Source organism: Gorilla gorilla, chromosome 4 (assembly GCF_029281585.2).
Source record: "Gorilla gorilla gorilla isolate KB3781 chromosome 4, NHGRI_mGorGor1-v2.1_pri, whole genome shotgun sequence".
In the NCBI taxonomy this organism is placed as follows: Eukaryota; Metazoa; Chordata; class Mammalia; order Primates; family Hominidae; genus Gorilla; species Gorilla gorilla.
The window spans coordinates 150,448,084-150,469,789 of record NC_073228.2 but is presented as its reverse complement, the minus strand read 5'-3'; the positions used below and the strand labels follow the sequence as shown (position 1 = coordinate 150,469,789).

At 41.4% G+C, this 21,706-nt stretch overlaps 1 protein-coding gene and 1 long non-coding RNA gene across 12 annotated transcripts in view; one reads left to right on the top strand and one right to left on the bottom strand.

The window, feature by feature from the left end:
• PPP2R2B (protein phosphatase 2 regulatory subunit Bbeta) overlaps positions 1–9,352 on the top strand; it is a 482,712-nt gene extending 473,360 nt beyond the window's left edge. For all 11 annotated transcript variants that reach the window (XM_019028138.4, XM_055388728.2, XM_055388727.2 and 8 more), the window contains 2 exons: positions 5,774–5,865; positions 8,630–9,352. In XM_019028138.4, the coding sequence (XP_018883683.2) occupies positions 5,774–5,865; positions 8,630–8,909 (372 nt within the window). In that variant the 3' untranslated portion in view covers positions 8,910–9,352. The remainder of the gene's footprint in view (positions 1–5,773; positions 5,866–8,629) is intronic.
• LOC134758601 (uncharacterized) overlaps positions 1–21,706 on the bottom strand; it is a 47,830-nt gene that overhangs the window by 12,182 nt on the left and 13,942 nt on the right. The gene's annotated exons all lie outside the window — the stretch shown is intronic.

Here is a 21,706-nt window from a genome sequence, read left to right as displayed (position 1 = left end):
GGAGGGACATTGGAAGAGACAGGAGAATAGTTATAACATTCTGGCAAGCGGCAATAGTAGCTTAGATGAGTGTATTAGCAATGAAGGTAGCCAGATTCTTGATATATCTCCAAGGTAAAAGCAAGAAGGCTTGAGGACAAATTTGATGTGGGATATAACAGGAAAAGAAAGAAGCACCAAGGATTATTCCAAAATTTTTGTCCTGAGCAATTAGAAAAGTAGAGTTGCCAAGTTATTTAGATGAGAAAATCGAAAGTTTGGTTTTGGCTCTGTTAAGCCAATTAAACATCAAAACAGACACAGCAGGTAGACACTTCAATGTGAGTCTGGATATATTTAGCTTCAAGATATAAATCTGACACTCACAAGTATGTAGAGGGTATTTAAAGCCATAGGACTGGACGAGATCTTCTAGACAATTAGTATAATTAAAGAAGAGGTCAGAAAATATGACCTAGTTGAGAATAGGAAGAGGATTTGGCAAGAGAGATTTGGGGAAACTAGCCAGTGAGATGAGAGGAGTGACTAGGAAGCCAAATAGAGAAAATGTCTTAAGGAAAAAGAAGTCATCAACTGCCAAATGCTTTGCTGAATCAAGTACAGAAGACTACGAACTTGGATTTAGTAGGTGGAGATTATCAGTAACCTGAATGACAGAGGAACAGCAGTAGAGCAGTGTGAATAAATGTCCAATTGGAGTGAGTTCAAGAAATTGAAGATGGGAACATTATGAGGACAGACAACTGTTTCAACAAGTTTACTCTGAAGGAGAACAGAGAAATGGAAGGGTAGCTGAAATGGGATTCTGGCTGAAGGAATTTATTACAGCATGTTTTCTGCTGATAGGAATAAGTCACTAGAGAGAGCGACCATTAGAGAGAGAGACCGCTGAAAGAGCAAAGCCGTTGGGGGAAGCCAGAGGGGATGGAGTCCATTGCAGAATTGGCTGTAGATGGTAAGATGCATAGATAATTCATCTATCAAAGGAAGGAGAGCAGTTTTCTTATATAGATGAAGTAGGTTTGTGAATTTTGTGATGGGAACATGTAGGTGTTTTCTTTAGTAAAAAAAGTAGTAAGGTCATTAGCTGAATGGGAAGGAAGAAAAGTGGTAAAGTACTCATCTAAGAGAAATGTTGTAGGGTGGTAGGGTAGTTCAGGGATCCATTTGAAATTTATATAATTGCTTTAAAGGGAAATTAACCTGTATGATTATATGTTTCTTCCCAGCCACATTCACCTGCTTGGTACAGGTAAACAGAGGGTAGAAAGTAAGATTTAACCAGTGATGGAGTTTTGCCAAATGAGTACAATGGAAAGAGAGAGCAAGAAAGGCAAGCTTGTTGAATATATATGCTAAAGGAGTGATTGATTGTAACGATGTACTGCTGAATCGAAGGTGGGGAAAAGGGGAAATAATGAATTTTAAGAATTGATAGAATCAACGTACTAGAAGGAGTGAACTAAAAACACAGGAGGTAACGATAGCAACAGGGATAGCAATGACAGGTACAGGGACAGCAATGACAAGGTTCATAATATGACCAAGGAAGCAAAGGACAAAACACATTGAATATGATGAGACCAAGTAAGAGAGAGACTAGAGTGCCTGAATAACTAAAAATAGTGGCAGGAATAGTAATGGAAGAGAGACAGAGATACAAACTTGCTTCAAGGGATGAGGATTAGGGACTCAGAACTTTTGATGGCTGAAAGAAGGACAGGTAGCAGGAAGCTTAGTTTGATGGCATGACTTCAAAGGAGTTGAAGACTTTAAATAGGAATAGTTGTCTGGAGCAACAAGGAGCCCAGCTACCCAACACTGGCATGTGGAGTGACAGCAAAATTCTAGCTACCACTTGAGTGTCTTCAGAGGAGATCCAAATTCCAGTCAGAGGAAGAAGAAGGAAAGCTTCAGAGAGGAGGTTGAAGACTTTGATGACTCTGTGTTCCAGCAGGTGCTGGAGGAAGGTTTGGGAGCCAGAATTCACAGCCATATATGTACTGGAGATAGCTTTGTTTCCCCTGTGGTCCATCGTACTCCCTGTTATTTAGTGTTCCTGTCTCCTGAATCCTACCTTGACTTCAGGGCTTGGCTCCACATCACTTGCCCCCAAGCTTTCATTTGCAGCCCTTCATCTTTAGCCCAGGACTAGAGTCACCTCAGTGTCCTCTTCCAGCTGCATAAGACAAACTTTATAGGATTCCAATCCTTAATGCAAAAGAAAGGGCAGTGGGAACTAGGACCCGCGTGTGGCTGCTGGAGAGCCTTAACTAGGAAGAGTAGATTTAGGACAAAGCTAGTTTTAGAACACAGCCAGCTAGCTTTTACGTGAAGTAATTTAAAGATGATGGTAAACAAACTCTGATTCAGTGAGCCTCCAGAACACCATGATAGGTTGTGAGGTCCAGTGGGAAAGAAATTAGTTAATGAAAGATCAGTTAATAATGCCTGCCCTGGGCAAGGAGACAGGTAATGCTACTATTATACATTTTCATACATGCATTCACAGATCTCAATCACATTTCTGTGAATAAAAGGCTGCAGACTTAAGTATGATTAGCTATTTTCAAGTTTTTCCATAGAACAAGGGTTGGCAGACTGCAACGTGTGTTCCAAACCAGTCCCCAATTTGTCTTTGTAGGTAAATTTTATTAAGACACAGCCATGTACAGTCACTTACATATCTTCTATGGCTGCTTCCATGCACAATGGCAGAGTTGAGTAGCTGTCACAGAGACCATACGGCCCACAGAGCTTAAAATATTTACTATCCGGCCCTTTGGAGAAAAAGTTTTTCAACACTTGAAATATAAGAACGGACCAATAGAGTTGGCTCTTTGTTTGCCTCATAGCAGTCCACTAACTATATGACACTGGACTCCCACAAATAAATATGAGAAACACTGTATTGGGACACTCAGTCTGGCATCAAAAATCCCATGCACAAATTAATAGGATCATAGAAAAGTCATATTAGGAACATGAAGAAAGAATATCAAATAGAATGAGTTTTAAGTTCTCTCTTGCTCCAAGCTCTAGAGGTTGCTCATGTATACATCTCACTTTATTCTTTCCTGTAGTAGAAAAAGGTCCCTCTGGTTTGCCTAAGAAGACTTTTTTTCTATGCAACAAAACATAAATACAGCATACCTTCATAGTAGACATTCTTTTTCTTTAAATGCTGTCAATTGGAGGCAGATAGGAGCTACCCAGACCTTAGGTATGGTGGAGAAATAATGGTTCAGACTAGGTTTTCCCTTGAGTCTATCCCAACTTCTATCTTTCAAGAATTATTTACAGAGTTCTCAGCAATGTCATTCCTGCTAATGGGCGTGACTTCCAAAGCACACATGTTTTGACACTTATAGAAACACTGCAGGTGAGTAATAAGACAAAATGCCAAAGGTGAATGGTGACAGATGAGGAAAGGTTCATCACAAAGCGGGCATATGGAACTAGACCTTAAAAAGCTTGCCACTGCCCAGTTTATATACCTTTACTGCTGTGCCCCCTAGGGAAGGTGAATGAGTTAGTTTATAGCAGAGATGCCTCTGTAAGGGCAGGACACAGCCTCACCCTTGCAGCCCCCAAATGCACCTAACAATGCCAAGAGCACTGCTGTAGGGGTATTCCCTTGTCACCAAAGCACTGAAGCTGTTACCCTGACAAGGCCTGGAACTGTTTGGAAGTGAGAGAGTAAAGGTGGGGGAAAATTAATTTGCAGAGTTAGAAATAACTTCCTCTGTCCAAATAACTCAGAGCTTTTCAAACACCCAGAACATCTAATGGAACATAGGATGAGCCTGACCTCGTTCCTTTGCCCAACACTGAGCCTGACCTCATTCCTTTGCCCAAGACGAAGAGCCTGAAGCTCTGCATCCAGCAGAACTGTTGGAGTCGAAGGAAGAGAAAGAGCCGCAGTTGCAGGAAAAAAGAGATCGAATCATCACTCTTAACTTAAACACCAATGCCCTTGGTAGCCTCCCTCTGCTTTCACCCACTTCTATCTCCTTCTCTCTCAGCCTCACTTGAGTTCATTATCACAGCTCCTGTCAAGGACTGAGGACCCACCAGAGCAAGCTGGAGGCAGGTTGCTAGTGCAGCTCAGAGTGTGCACTCCAGAGCCTGATACCGGGGCTCAGTTCCCTCCCCTTCTGTCACTTTTTCTGTGTGATCTTGGACAAATGATGTCATATCTCTGTGCTTCATGCTCCATTAAAGTAAAGAGAATGAAAGTACCTACATCATAAGATGGCTTTAGAGATGAAATGAGGTTTTGACAGATAAAGCACCTGGCTAATAATGACAAGCCAGCATATTGGGTATGCCCGTTATTATTGCCACTCTGTGCTAGTGGGTTCAGGAAGGATTACCTTCAAAACAGAGAACCCAGGCTACTACTCTCTGAACCTTATTCGTCTATTTGGCATCTACAGCTGAGTTGCTGAATGTAGCTGGAGAAAAATATTAAACTATGCTTGATCAGCCTTATTTGACATACATGTCCAACAACGTCAAGTGTCCCCTGGTGCCTTCCAGAAATCTGACACTGTTTCTCAACCCTTTCTCTCTCCTGCTCACTCTTAGTTGATAACCATGCTGGCTGCTTTCACTGGAAAAGAGAAACCAGGAAAGAATCGCCACATACTCCAGGACAGCACCTTTCACCTCAGAGTCTACTTGACAGCTCCACATGTAGACATCTCTAAACCATTGTACCCAAAAGTGAACATGGTACCTACTCCTTCCACTTGCTCAGGAGAAAGATCAGGGAGTCATCTTTGACCCCTGTTTTTCTCTCCACACCTCAGAGTTGACCCAAGTCCTATCTGCTCTTTCTCTAAACAAAAGGAGAATCTGACCAGTCCCCATCACTGCTGATGCCCTGGTCCAGGCCAGAATCTATCACTCAGGTTATAACTGGTCTCCCTCCCTTTGCCTTTGCACCCTTAGGATCCATTGCAACACAGCAGATTCAGCAATCCTTTCTGTGAGGTCTCTTCTTCCTCAGAATAAAGGGCCTATGTAAACTGTTCATCCTCTCCCCCAGCTGCTTACTCACCACTCTCCCACCACACTCCCTCCAGGATTCCTGCCTCTAGGCCTTTGTGTTTGCTGTTTCCTATGCTTGGAGAGCCTTCCCCTCACCCCAAACCCAGACATCACTGTGGCTCATTCATCTCCTGCAGGCTTCTGCTCCAGTGCTACCTCATCCAGTGAAGCCCTGACTACTTGCCCTGTACAAAATAATACACCCCCGACAAGATCTCCCAGGCTCTTTTTCCATACACTTTTGTTCTATGATTTTATCACCATCTAAACATCTTATTTATTTACTTGGTTATATAATCTGTCACCTGACACTGGGTCAAAAGCACTGCAAGGATATTTGGCTCACTGCTGCATCTCAAGTGCGTAGTAGGTATTCAGTAAATATTTGTTGAATAAAAGACTGCATGAATGGTGATCTCTAATGCCTGTGAGCAAATCAACTTAGAAAATGAGAATCTACCACTTATTTAGTCTTACTGGATGCCACTGTCTATACAAGCAAGCTTGATTAATCCATATCATCTACATGAGAAGCTCATCAACCCATCCTAATGTCCTACAGCTAAAAGGGCCAAGCCTAGGTTCAGATCCAAGGCCATCTGATTCAAAGAGCATGTACAATGAAAGATTTAACAGCTCACATCGGAAGAGGAGGTGTTTGCAGAAATAATTACTGTTTAAAATAATAACTGACCTTCTCGATATGTTTCCTCTCCAGGTTCATGACTACCTCCGCAGCAAGCTATGTTCCCTCTATGAAAATGACTGCATTTTTGATAAATTTGAGTGTGTGTGGAATGGGTCAGACAGGTAAGAAAGGCTCTGTGGCTGAAGAACCTTCCAAAGATTGTCTTGAAGAGGCTCAGGGAATTTATCCTAAGTAGAGTACAGCCAAAGGGAGGTCAAAATTGGGCCCCAAAACCTGGCTGAAATGCATAATGTGGGCCCCTAGTGACCCTTGAAGTCAAGCCTGGAAAGAAGAGAAGGATGTAGTAAGGCCTTTGAATCCTGTTTCTGAACTGGCACAGATAACACCTTAATGTTAATAACAAAGTCCTATCTTTTTCACACAAGACACCTCCAGCACTAGGTCAACATGCCTAAATGAAGATCACTTATCCACCAGCAAATTCCAGCCTGAACAGTTCAGATTACTGCCAACTGCCAAGTAGGCTTTCCAGATCAAAAATTATCCCTTGAAGCTGCTAGTGGAGACCTGGCCAACGGCCCTGGTGGTTCATTAACTGAATTCTAGTCGACCTCATTTATCACATTCCCTCAAAGTGATTTATTACTATTTTAAGGCCTTTGATTTGAACAGTGCTTCATAATACCTCCCAATAGTTCATTTTTAGTTTGACAAATACAAATGATTCTCTGACTTCCATGAGAACTAAGTGCAAGCTACCAGGGGCTGATTTCGTTCCTTGATGAAGGTGGCACCAATAATAGTGTTTGAAAGCATAGAAATTCTGTTGTGGCAAGACATTCAGACATTCAAGCTTTCAGTGAATATGAACTGTCTCTCTCTCACACTCCACCTGTTTCTTGGCTTTCTTTGCCACTGATCCAAAATGAATCCCCTCCTTAGCAGGCTTGGAAGGAGTCTCCACGTGGCAAAGGACCCAAGTCACACTGACCAGTTGGTATAGGACAGAGAGCAAAGCAACTGTGACATAAGAACAAAATCCACCATGGGGAAAAGCCAGCCCTCTCATTTTATTATTTATTTATAGGTATTTATTTATTCATATATTATTATTTACATATCTGTTATTATTGCTCAAATTTTTCCTCTATTTTAGCCTTGATTCAAAAATTACACTTATTAGGCACCTACTATATACCAAACACATTCATACACATCATTTTATTTAATCCCAACCACAGTCTAACAAGATTGTTTCCATCATTCTCATTTTACAGTTAAGGAAACTGAGGCTTAGCAAGATAAAGTAATCTGCCCAACCTCATAAAGTAGTAATAGAGACAAAAGTAACAAGTTTAGAGTTTGAATCCTAAGATCAACACTTTTTCTATAACATCACAACTGGGAAGTTTAATTTCTCTTTCAGATAAGGTTGGTAGTCTTTTTTTTTTTTTTTGGAAAATAATCTCTTACTTGTTTAAAAATAAGTCGGGTCATGGTGGGCAAGCGAACGTCAAAGTATGGGAAGCAGTGAGGTCAACCGGCTGAATACTTATGCCCCAGAGTCAACCATATGTGGGTTTGAGGGTGGACTTTACCACCAAGTAGCAATGTGACACTGAGCAAATTACTTCTCTGTAAAACCCTTTTATGGGATAATAGAAGTTGAAACGAGATCATGGAGGCAAAGCCCTCAGCGCCCTGCCTGACAAGGTGATAACAGTCCACTCGAGTACACAGACACAGTTCACAGTATCAGTTTGATGAGCCAGAGTAACAAAATCTAACCTTTGCTTAATTTACCTGGTACAGGTGACAACGTGCCCAAAAACACATCCCCCTTGCTGTGGCCCAATCTTGTCAGCTTTTTCCTTCACCTCTCTACACATCCCAAATCATTTGAGAAATACACGAGAGTTCCTGCTCTCCCATCTTAAGGAGCCAGTCAGAGCTCCACCCAGAAATGAGTAGGAGCCCCCCCACTCCAGGGGAACCACCGTGTGATGGCACTTGGGATACTTGCCCTGGCCCAAGGAATCTCTCCCTCCACACCTCAGCTTGTCACCGTGTCTGAAATGTCACCATTAAACATTCAGTACCTTGCCTCTGGAAGACATTGGGTGTTCGCCACTCTCCTGATCGATTGCAGCTATGCCTAAGAGGGGATAACTCTTATAAAAATGTGGAAACCATCTGTCCATTAAGTGTGGGAAAAAAACCATATAAAATCTTTTTATTTCTCCATCCCAGATTCTTTTAAAATTTGAATTTCCTTACTTGTTTCCTAGATAAGACCATGATTACATCCATTTCGTAGATAAGTTTTCTAAAAAGGCCGAATTCAGAGCTAGTTCTCAGCAGGTGAGAGGTCACGCCCCTGGTTCGTGCACGATGCCACTAGCATCTCTCCCCTCACTGCACTGATGCCATGAAGCCTTAGAGGCCAGACGGCCCAGGAACCCTGTTGACAGTGGCCAAACCTTAAACACGTACAACTGCTTATTGTTTTCAAAAGTGTGTCTACTTCAACAAACCTCATTCTAGTCTCACATTCCTGATGGGAGGTAGGTAGGACTGGGATCATTAAAACCACTGGACACCTTTTCTGAGCCAAAGAACCAAAAGGAATCTATTGAGCAAAAGCAAATTACAAGGAGAGTTCTCACCATCCCTCATTTCCAAACCCAGCCAAAAATCCTATTGCTTTCAGTGATTCAAAAAAAAAAAAAACACAAAAAAACAAAAAGCCAATAATCACACTGCAGAGCCTGTTCTCATTTTTTGGTTTTTGTTTTTAATAAAACCTATGGTGTCATAAGCTGGCAATAACATGGCATCATTTGCTCCAAAAAGACAAGAAAATGAAGATAGGTCATTGCCTTTCTCCGTAATACTCGGTCACTCCCTTTGCTCTCTGCCTTGCAGTGTCATCATGACAGGCTCCTACAACAACTTCTTCAGGATGTTCGACAGAAACACCAAGCGTGATGTGACCCTTGAGGCTTCGAGGGAAAACAGCAAGCCCCGGGCTATCCTCAAACCCCGAAAAGTGTGTGTGGGGGGCAAGCGGAGAAAAGACGAGATCAGTGTCGACAGTCTGGACTTTAGCAAAAAGATCTTGCATACAGCTTGGCATCCTTCAGAAAATATTATAGCAGTGGCGGCTACAAATAACCTATATATATTCCAGGACAAGGTTAACTAGGTGGACAAGTTATTACTTAATAATCTCACATACTGAATACTAGTCAAACAAGTTTTTAAATGTTTCTTTGGGTCTTCATTTGATGCATTGACTTTAATTTCCCTAAGCAGGAAATGATTGGAATAGAATTAAAAGGAGTCCAACATTCCCAGCTCCCCAGTTCTAAGAAACTTTTGTCAAACCCAATAGGTTTGGGACACTTCTGTTTAGAATTGAAAGCTGCCAGCTAACAGTAATTCTTCCATAGTTGACTTGAACTTCTGATGCTTTTATTGCCCAGTTTTCTCTGGTGGGTCCAGTGTTTTGTTCCTAGGTGTCTGCTGCGATAAAATGAGGTTGTCTGTAGTATTTAAGGAGAAAAGAGATAAGTTTTTTTTAATTAAGTAATTCCATTTGATTGAAAAAAATCAACAAAAAATAAACACCGTTTACTCTTAGACAAATTCTTCTTGTTTTGTGAAAAACCAGAACTAGTCAGTATCTCCTGCCCCTCCACCATTTTTTTTCCATTTTCCTTTGAACAATTTCATTTAAGCCAGAGATTTATTGCATGAAGCTGAGAAGAGGATGCAGAATGACAAGGAAAGGGCACATCAACCCTGCTATGCTCTTTTTTTGTAATCTCCATAGAAACAGCCTGAGAATTTGGCTAGGGAACCTGAATGCTTCAGGGGACAGAAAGAGAGCACTTTCGACACAGTGCTTCCCAGAGTGAGCTTGGCAGGGCCAGGCGGGGCCAAATTCCATCTGCTGCCTTGTTACTCTTGCTTTTTGTGCTCTTAAATGGCTCCATATAATCCTCTACTTACATGTTCCTTGGCTTTTTTCTCTTCAACCTTTTCCAGCTTATTTATTCCATTGACTTCTAAAGGCCAAGTCCTGGGTGCTTATTATCTGGTGTTCTAAATGAAGCAGTAAGTTGGAAGCAGTGCCACCACCCGTGAGTCCCTGAGAAAGGCTGGTCTGTTCTTTTTGGGTGTTTCTCCTAAGCAGCGCCCTCCCCTCCTCCTGGTTTTGGTAACCAAAAGTAACAATCCATCAACCTCCATTGTACCTAGAACAAAAATAGCCAATAAAAACGCTGAGTTGTGAAGTCCAATCAGGCACTTCTAACTCACCCCAAGCTCGCCATCTAGAAAAACAGACCAGAAGGCTCTCTTCTACAGAAATGAACTGTGGGGAAATCAAGCAGCTGTGACATGAAGTGAATGAAGTCCACTTGAAGCTGTGGAAGATGGTTCGTCCTTTTCCCCAGTTAAGGATCCAGATTTATAACTTCTAGAAAGCCATTTCCAGAAGGTTCTATGTGGCACACCCCTAGGAAAGGCACTAAATGCATGCAAAGGATTTATAAACTTAGGAAAGTAGATGGGTGGAGTCCAGAAAACTGGGTCTGGGTTAATATCTCTACATCTGTCTTGATGACTCATTTCTCCTAACTTCCATTTAGTGCAGGGTAAATGGTTTGAGATGAGAGTTTTTCAATGAAAGGGAAATTTTCTTTCAGTTTACAGATGTATTAGAAGTCCTGATTTTCAAGTGTAATTTGCTTTGGAGGAGGAAAAAATAGTGAAAGAATCATTTTATCTCAATTCTAAGCTACTATCCATTTACTAATAGCTTTTTGGCAAGGAAATAACTGTCACCTTAGGTAAAAACAGTTTTGTTAGATGCAGCCCAATTTCAGGAACATTAAAATGTGAAAAAGTACGTCTCAGAATTGAGGGAGCATGGGAACAAAGACGAGACTTTCTCAGTATTTCTCATTTTTCCTGCAAGGAAAGCCTCGCCTTAGGCATCTCAAGTAAAGTGGCTAAGGTGTAAACTCTCTGGGCAAGATTTCTGTCCTGACTGGGACAGTGTTCTTGGAGGAGACATGAGAGAGTCAGAAACTTCTGCCAGTCATAGAGAATGATGATTTTGCAGAAGGCCACTGGGTTATTGGCCTACATTTACCACCAACTTCCTTTATGGCCTTTTCTCCACTTCTCCGGACGCAGCTCCTCTGTCTGTACCAGGTCGGGGGTTGGGACCAATCATTGTATCTCAAACTTAAGAATCAACTCACATTTGTACTATTACTCATGTAACATTTTTTTAAGTCACCTTTTCTTAAAAGCAAGACTTAGCCTCCTCCAAAGAAATAATATGCATGAAATTTCAACTCTGATATACTAGGTTTTTCCCTAACATTAATCACATAATTATCAATGTAACAAACATGCACCCACATACCACCTGAAATCATTTTGTGAACCACCAGGAGCATGTGTATCTAACTTTGGGACCCTGAGTAACTGATATGACAGAAGATTTATGCCCTTAGGGGCATCAAAGATGGTGGTTCTTCACATATTAGAGTCAGCAGGGCTGCCCATAACACACACAGGAATAATTTTTGTCATGGTTTAAGGAGTTCATAGGCCCCTTTGCAGTTTATCTGTGAACTCCAAATAAAAGCCCCTACACTAGTCCAACACCCTTAGCATATAGATGTACAAACTGAGATCCAGAGTAGGATGAGTTTGCCAGAGAAGAAAGAGCAGAGGGCAGCCATCCTCTCCTCCATCCCCTGCAAAGGATGCATTAGAGCAAACATCCAAGACTCCTGGACAGGAACAGGAGGGGAAAGCCCTAGAGATTAGGCCTCAGGGAGCAATAACCACCACGATGTTTCACAAATTAACTGTTCTTTACCAGGTACTGAACTAGGTATTTTATATGTGTGATCTTTCAGCCCCAGTACTGGCAATATTTCTTAGTTAGTGGCACATAGAAGTCAGTCTGTTTTCCTGCTGACACTAAAAACTACTTGAAGGCTGATTTGCTACCTTGCAACAGTTGGTTCGATTCTAAGGGCCCTGTACTACTTTACCCCACAAGGCCTGCTGCTTGGTAAGAGCCATCAGATTACAACTGGAGAGTGTCAGTTGAATGAAGGAAAACGGAAGCCACGCCATCCTTAGCTTTTACTAAAACCATCCTTGTGCAACATTCAGTTCCTGACGTTAAAAACAAGTAATGCAAAAAGCTGAACTTTGGTAGACATTCGTACTCTTCTGTCAGGAGGAGGAAGATTAGTTAGAAAAAACAAAAAGGAAGATACTAGCCAGCATCAAGAAGTGGGATATATATATAGGCAGATGGGCAGTGGGGATCAAGTTGCTTCTTAACTCCTTAAAGTTTGGCTCCTGCCTTTACTCTTCCATTGAAAAAAAAGCACCTTTAAACCTCTCATTGATCTTGTAATTAATTCAACCAAATCAACATCTATTAGGCAACCAGCATACATAAGATGGAACAATTGCAAGGTGGAACAAAGATGAAGCTAAAATTCTGCTAGCTCAGTGGCCCAATGAAATAAGTCAGCTATCTCCACTAAACTTCCTTTGAACATTCTAGGGTCCATTATAATAAAAGGTACACCCTCAAATGCCCAATTTCTAAGGACTTTAAAAGCCATAATTTCCCTCCCTTCAAGCCTACAGAGCAACTGCCTAAAGCTTCCCTCCCCCAACAACCCCATGCCTCATTTCTTTTTCAGTCCCTTTGCTAGCTGCCTGCAGGGCTCAAGAAAGCCCTGGTAGGCCTCATAATGAGGATTTAGGGATGACACTATAGTCCACAGCCTGAATGGTGGAACCCTTACTAATTTTCCCTCTTCCGTGATGAATGTGTGGATGAAGCCGGTGTGTTTTCAATAATGCCACCCCACTTCCAAAACAAATCCCCTGACACAGTCTTTGGACATACCACCCTGAATGCACCCAATCTCATCTGATCTTGGAAGTGAAATGGAGTCAGGCCTGGTTAGTCTTTGGATGGGGGAAGTCTAGACACACCACTGAGAAACATTCACGCTGCAACCTGATTCACTGTGCATCCAACATGCCTTCATCCACCTCTTCCCCCTGAACTTCTAAGTCAGCTCTCAGGGACTGCTTTCCAAGGGAGCAACCAACCTGGTCAGTGGAAAAAGGATGGGACTGGGAGACAGGAAACGTGGGTCCTGCTCCTGGTAACCAAGGAACTTAAGCTACCCACTCAGTTCCTGTGTCAGTGTCATCACCTGTAAAATGGCCAGAAAGACATCTATCCTAGCTCAGAGAATTGTTATTGGGAGAACAAGAAATCCATTTACTTACAACTATTTTGATGGGTTTAAAGCACCATAAAATAATAATAGCAACAACAGTGATGGGTAATATACTATTGCTTTCCATGCCTCATCTCATTATCTCCTCTCCCAGACTCCATGGTGGCATTGGTATTTCCCTTTTGCAAATGAGAAAATAGACTCAAGTTGTCAACCTAGCCAAGGGCACAAAGCCAGAGAGAGATGGAACCAGGACTCCAACTCAAGGTATCTGACTCTAAAGCCAGAGCTGTTAAAATACAGCTCTAACATACAATAGTTGCTAACATTTATTGAGCACTTATTATAAGCCAGGCTTTGTTCTACAAATTTCACATGTATTGACGTATTTACCCCTAAAACTCCAGATGCAGATACTATTGTTGTTCTTATTTTATAGATACAGAAACAAAGATGAATGACAACCAAATTTACACAGTTCACAAGTGACAAAGCCAGGCAGTTTTAGTTAAAGTTCTTATCCACTATCCCCATCATACATTATGTGTGTGTGTGTGTGTGTGTGTGTGTGTGTGTGTGTGTGTGTGTATGCATGTAGATGGAAGTTACTGATCAGAAAACAAGTCCCAGTAATGACCCATAAGCTCAATGAATTAAAGATTCATTGGTTGCCTGGGATGTGTCAGGCAACCAGGTTCTAGACAAGGGGCTGGAGTTACTAAGATATTTAAACCACTGGCCCCTGCCTTCCAAGAGATGACACTCACATAGGAGAAAGTGCATATTTGCATACTGTAAACATTTTTACAATGAGATATCTATGAAGGGCAGAAGTCATACAGAGGAAGAAATAGTTAATGAGTGATAAGAAAAGGTTCTCAGAATGTGTCATCTAAGCAGAATTTTAACTAAATTTGCTCAACAAAGCATGATACAGTGTTTCCAATAGGTAGACCAACATATACCAGAATATGAAGCAAAATCCATATGGCATGGAAACAGAAAGCCAATGTTTCTCTCCTTCCATTAGAAACACATTTTCGACATACTAGAACTAGCCTACCCCTTTTTCCTTTTGTTCATCCAATAACAAATATTTATTAAACCTTATTTTAAGCACTGTATTTAAGTGTAAAGTAAACGGAAAGAATAAAAGGAAACCAATATTTCCTGAGCAGTTATTGTAATGACAGGCATTGGGAGAGGCACTGTTTTAAATCATTGTTATCACCTGATAGGTAGATGTATTATTCCATTTTTATAGCGAGAAACAGACTCAAAAGGGTTAAATGACGTAGCAGGAAGTTTTATCTAGATCTATCCTGTTCCAGATCCTATACTTCTTCCATCACAGTTATTGGTAATGCAGAGTTACCTTGGCTTGATTATTTTCCCTAGCGTGGATACTCACAAACACGCCATTTCTCTGTGACTAAATATTGCCTGACAGCTGACCAAGAATACAAGCTTGGTCTGCCATCAAAGCAGAGAGTGAAGTCAAGTGGCTCACAGGTCTCCAACTTCTGACTTTGACCTTATTATGACTGATTAACTGTCCCCCAATTTAGATATTCCATGCCCCATTGGTTAAACTGCTGGTGGCAGAACCATCATGATCTGCCATCTCTGCTGATCCCTGCCTCAGCTGCAATCAAAGCAATGATCACTGTCAGGCCAGAAGAAGGGGCTTAGCCACTGCCAAGACAGATCCCAGTCCACTCCCAGCCTTCCCGCCCCTGCTGCTCATTCCCCAAAAAGTCAACCTGGGTTTTCCTGGGTGAACAGTGCCCACTGAACAGCTCCTGCTTGCCCATCTCAAGCCCTCTCAGTTGCCACTCCAATCATTTTGGCTGCTGTATTTGGTTTGAGAAAGAGTGGAGAGGACACTTCTTCATAACTCATATTTGACAGAAACCCAGAAATTGTAGGAACAAGCCATGATTGCTGTGATTCTTGCTCTGGTTGGCTAGGGATGCCCTCCCTTCCAGCCAGAGTAATACATACTTGTGGGAGTCATGGAAGACTCAGGAAGCTGGAGTAGAAGGGAACGGGGGCTTTCCTCACTGGTAAAAGGAAAAGCAACATTTTGGAACTCTAAACGGTTGCTCAGTTGGGCGAATCTCATGCATTCATTCATTCATTTACTAAATGGTTAATGATTGTTCATGTACTGCCTGCCAAGCCCATGCCAGGGTGGTGTGTGGAAGCAGCAGTGACAGCTCCATCTTCACACAGCTCACAGATAGCGGGAGGTGCAGACAAACTCACAGGCAATGGTGGCAGTGGAATGTCAACAGCCCAGGATACCGAGCCTGCCAGCCTGCCTGCCTAGGTTAAAATCTGAGCTCCACCATGTAAAAGCTGAGCAACCTAGAAAAATGACAACCTCTCTGTGCCTCGATTTTCTCATTATGAGATAAGGATAAAAACGACATCTATCTCATAAAATTGCTGTGAAGATTGCATGATTTAATATGCACAAAGCTCTTAGAAGGATGCCTGGCCCACAAATATGCATTCAGTGCACATTTCTTGCTACAGTTCTGCTAATCCTATAAAACATATGCACTATGATGGATGTGTCTGGGTGCCAGGAGGACACAAAGGAGCACCAACTCATCCAGACCAGAAGCTTCCCAGAGGAGGTGATTCCCAAGGTGAAATCTGAAAGATAAAGGGAGTGAGTTATCCAGGAGAAGAGAAAGGAAAAAGCATATTCCAGACATCAGGATAGGAGAGTGGAGGCAAAACAGCATATGCTATATATATATGGAATTCACAACACTCTGGTATGACTGATTAGTAAAAAGTAGGAAGGCAGACCAAGAGAAATAAGGAGACATGGTAAGGTGAGTGGACAATAATGCATGATCTGAAAAATAATAATGCATGGACTTAGCGTGGTTCACATATCAGGAGCTTCTCCAATAGCCAGGCTATGAGACACTCAAATGAGGAAATATGGTTTCCAAACTTCGCAAATACTTATAGTCCAGCCACAGGGGATATACTGATACACTCAGCTCAAATGTCACCTCCTCAGAGATGCTTTCTCAACCACCCTTAGTTCCATGAGGACCGCATCATTGTTTAGGCCACTCCTGTATCCCCAGAGCACAGAACATTGTCTGGCTCATAGTAGGTGCTCAAAAGTTTTGTTGAATGAATGAACAAATAAACATGTAAGGAAGTTAGGCACAGCACTTGCCCACAGGAAGCTTATAAGATGAGCAGCATGCCATTGGGAGTTTGAATGATATATGGAGATCCAAACAGGGCATCAGAGGACTGCTCAGAGGAGTCAGGGAATTAAGAAAAAATTGGGAGCCAGTGAGCCAAGATGTGTTAAGAGCAAGCAATCAAGCTTAGATTGCAGTGTTAGTTAATAGAGCATATGTGTCCCTGCCTGATGCATTACCTTCCCTGCAGTAGTTAGCCTTCTGGGACGCTGCAAAGCATGCAGAAAGGTTGACAGCTTACAATCAATACCATGTTCACTGATGCAGGGAGCAACATTATCACATCCAAGATATTGCCCCCACACCCAGGCTGCAGCACTAAATATTCCCCATAACAAGGCAAAGGGAAGTGACAAGAGCTATTATTCTCAACCCTCCCACTTGGAAACAAGAGGTGAGACAAACCTTCCCCTAGATGTTCTTAGGGAAAGGCAAGACCCCCAAAGAAATCTTTCAGAGCTGAGCACATGCCTAATACAGCAAGACAGGGATGGGAGAAGATTGGCATTTTCATTTGCCTGGGTGTCCACAATATTGCAGGGGAAGCTCTGTGGGCAGCTGGGAAACACAACAATAAATTGGAGGGGGATGAACAATAGGGTCAGTGGGGCTGTGTGCTGAGTGAATGCTGGATTTTATTCTACATGCCCAATGCACTCCAATAAGATAAACTTGACTTCCTCCAGTGTGGCTTTCTTATTTCAGCTTATCTGACTGTGGCATAATTGAAAGTCATATTTCATCTAGACCATTGGTTTTCAACTCCAAATGCAGGTGTCTTATGAAGACTCAGCCTGAATATATAAAGAGAACAGCAAACAATCATAGTTGCATATTAAAGACAATCTATTTCTCCGTAAAGGAAAGTAAAGTGAGTCATATTACATACAAGCCACAATACAGAACTGATCTGAAATATACTGTGGAATGGCCTTTCAGTCTATGCTGGACTCTAACAGGAAAAAGGCAGAAGGTGGTCAATGGTGCATTTACTTAAACCCCTCATTTCCTCCCTGACAAGAAGGACAATAGTTCTTATTTTTCATATTATTTTTGAAAAGGCAGAAAGGTTAATTACATATTGACACGATTTGGATCGGTGTCCTCACCATAATCTCATGTCAAATTGTAATCCCCAGTGTTTGAGGTGGGGCCAGGTGGGAGGTGATTGGATCGTGGAGGTGGATTTCTCATGCATGGTTTAGCACCATCTTCTTGGTGCTATTCTCGTGATAGTGAGTAAGTTCTCACGAGATCTGGTTGTTTAAAGGTGTGAAGAACCTCCCCTCTGTCTCTCTTGCTCCTGTTCCTGCCATGTAAGACATGCTGGCTCCCCCTTTGCCTTCTGCCATGATTGTAAGTATCCAGAGGCCTCTCCAGAAGCTGAGCAGATGCCAGCACCATGCTTCCTGTACAGCCTACGGAACCGTGAGCCAATTAAACCTCATTCCTTTATAAATTACCCAGTCTTGGGTTTTTCTTTATAGCAATGCAAGAACAGACTAATAGAGGTAATTTGTGATGTTTCTTGATGAAAGAATCAGCTGAAACTCGAGAATTAATACATTCATTGAAGATCAGACAAATATCATAGAAACCGAGACAGTATCCATCATGGAACAAGAAAGGTCAGCTCAAAAAGCTGATTTTTTCAAAGTACAAAATGAAATACCATTTCAGGAATGGATCATGACTCAAAGAAGCTCTTCACTTTGACCAGCACGGGGTTGATTCATTAACTCCATTGTTCTCAAATGAATCCCACTGTGTCCCAAGAGAAACTCTGGGGAGGCTTCACCAAGAACAGTAATTATATCTTTTCCATGTTCTCTAGCATTCAATAAATTCTTCCTAATGTGACCTCTCTCTCTCTCTCTCTCACACACACACACACACACACACACACACACACAGCCTCAGTGTCCCACTAACAGGCTTCTTTCCTCTCAGGGAATCATCTCGGAATTCATTATCCTTGTAGAAATGGAGGATGCTTCCCAGCTGCATAAGGACCCAACCTGGAAGCAAAGATTGTAAATTTTTTTATTGTATTTTACATCAGGATTGGGGATCCATTTACAAATTAAGGCTCCACTGGCTTTGTTGATAATAAGGTTATATGACTCCACATAAGATTGTAACGACTTCCTTTTTTACATGCTCATTATTACATAACTGTCCAGGTGGTGAGCAGTAATTAAACATTATTGCTTTTGGAGACATTTCAACTTACTCAGGCACTTTTGTGACCAGAAGGATGGTGACAACTTCCCAAGGTTACATGAAGAATTATTCCAAGGCCAGGATAGAAACCAGGTCTTTTGAACTTCTAAAATCAGTTTTATTTCGTTGTTATTGTTGTCTTTATTTTTCCATGTGCCTAAAACCAATGAGTCGACATCCTTGATAAGAAGTTTTAATTCCTATCCAGGAACATTCAGCATTTTTGCCTGGTGTACCATTCAAAGACAGGTCTGCAAGTAGCCCTGGGGGAAGTGCCTCACACCAAGCCTCACTGACATCCATGTTTACACAAATGGGCTCACTGCATTTATCTATCACCTTAAATATCATTTACCCACAAGATTAAATATTATTTTGCCTTCACCTGAGCAACCAAGTATTCCATACCTGATCATATGTCACAGTGTAAGATACAAACAAGGCACAATCCCTGTCCTTAAGGAATAACATCTAATACGAATGCCATCCCAAAAGGATGACTTAAATACAACATGGTGTATGCAATAGCAGAAATATACATAGGTTATTATGGGTACATAGAGTTAGAATATCTAATCCCCTGAAGATGAAAGTGAATTAGACCTTCAAAGATGACCGGGGCCAATCGGGGAGCACAAACATGAGCAATGGTTAAGAAGCACTACCTCTTTCTGAGTAGCACAAGCAGTTTGATTTTGCTGAAAGGAAAGACTCTTGGCTAAGACTGTCTCAAGTGCTAGTGAGGTAGCAGGGCCCAGATTGCAGAGGGCCATTTAGAGAGCTTAGACTTCACTCAGGCTGTGGAGTGCTGCTGGAAGATTATAAGAGAATTGACATCGTTGGAATCACATTTTTGAAGATCACTTTGGCAACCTGTAAATGATACATTTGTAGTGGACAAGATTGAAGGCAGGGAGCCTACTTAGGAAGCTATTGAAGTGGTCCAGGAGAGAGATTATAAGAGTCTGAACTAGGGATGAGGGAAAAACTGAAGAAGTAAAATCAATATAACTTAGAGAGTGATTTGATGAGTGCTAAGAAAGAGAAGTGGATGAAGATGCCTAGATTGATAGCTAAGATGATAAACAAAGGCATGAACAGAGACGGAGAATAAAGAAACAGTGGTAGGTTCAAGGGGGAGGAAAAGATAGAGTCTAATTTTGGACATACTGGATTTGAGAAGCCAGTGGAGCAGAGAGGTGAAGAGAGATCCCCCAGTAGGCCTCAAGATAAAAAGATCTATCCCTGGAATGTCACTAAATATGATGGAGAGTTAGTCATCAGTGTGTAGTGGTCTTCATGGAGGGGATGACCCAGGGAAAATGCAGAATCAGAATATGTTAGTGAGGAGAGGACCCCAGGATACAGGGGAAGGAGACCACCCAAAGCAAAAGAGGAGGAGGCATCACAGGTACAAGGACCATTAGCAACAGATATCATGGAGTTGGAGACAAGAGAATAGACCTCTGTCTTTGAAAAATAGTTTCTCCAAATCATATTTACAAAAAAAAAAAAAACCTGGTAGAAAAGTGGGTATGGGACTTGAAGGCAATTCACAAAAGACAATATTCAAAAGAATCAATGAACATAAAAAATGAGAAGGATTGACACTAACAAATGTTGGCAAAGACATATTACAGCTGGAACTCTTAAACACTAGTGGCAAGATTATAACCCAGCACACTTTGGAAAACTCTTTGTTATTACCTAGTAATATTAGATACTCAGATTCTATAATCCAGTAATATAGAAATCAATGAAATCAATCAATATTAACATATGGCAATACATATAATACCCTATGTTATACCTTATGACCAACTTCTAAGTAAATATCCAACAAATGCACATATAGTACACCAGGAGAGAAATTCATAGCAACACTATTCACAAACGCTAAAATTAGAAAATACAAATGACCATCAATAGTAGAACAAAACAATATGTTCTTCCCACAAAATGGAATGCTATCAATGAAAAGGAATGAATGATAATTTTTCACAGCAACCTTATGAATCTTACAAATATGAGGTTGAGAAAAAGAAATCAGACAAAAGAATATATGTTTTCCAACTACAATTACATAAAATTCACAAATGTGCAAAACAAGACTATAGTGTTTAGGGTGGCACTTAGGTGGTAAAACTATAAAGAAAAGCAAGAAAGTGGTTACTTTAGAATTAACGACAATGGTTGTCTCTAAGGGAAAGAAGGGAGAATGACCAGGTGGAGGGATTCAGAGGGGCTTCAGGGAGGCTGACACACTACAAATTTACCATTTTAAAGGATTTTCCCTTTATGATAATTCATTAAGTTCTAGATTTGTTCTTTGTGATTTTCTGTTTGTGTATTATACTTCATAAAAAGATATTTAAAAGGCTAACACAGGGACCAAACACCCTAACAACATAAGTTAGGATTTTTGGGGAAAACAGCCCCAAATGCATGTCATGAGCCCTGAAACGCCTCACTGCATTACAACCAAGGACAGTATATTTATGACGACTGTGAGTCATGAAAAACATATTAAGTTAGTGCCATATTTGCAGCTAGACAAGGGAAGGAACCAAGAAATGCATACGTAACAGGATAAAGGAAAGTTACAAAGGTTGCAGCAGCTTTGACTGAAAGGGAAGCAGTGCTCAAGTTAGCAGTTGGGGATAGGTTTAACTTCTCTCCTTTCAGAATTCTTCCTCACTCTCCCACTTTCAGTGACCTTTTTGGGACAATCCTTAGAAAGAATAGCCACTAATTAGCAACTGGCCTCTCATGAGAGATGGGGGTAGAAAAGTTGCCTTCCTGCATAGCTATCTGGGCACATTACTGAAATATTTCCATCCAATTTTTCCATTTACATCAAATATTTACATTCATGTAATTAAATAAGCAAATGTACTAAATAGGCCATTATTAATACAATCAATATTTGTTTTTACTACCCAGAATTCTGATGTTTTTCCCACAGTAAACTCTCTAGATGTCATCTTAGGATGGAATACTCTTTCTTGACCTCCAGCCATACACCGTGAATGAAGCTGACTTCATTCCTAGTTTCAGGGATGGAGCAGTGGGGCTGGGCAGTTTAGTGATGACCTAAATCAGGCCAATCAGGACAAGCAATACTCAATTCTAGGGCTTCATTTGAGGAATCGGGGAACTAGATATGTTCTTTATGAAGGTGAAAAGAAAAGGATTAGGAGTAGGAGCAGCTGCAGCCATCTTGCCACCATATGAAGCCT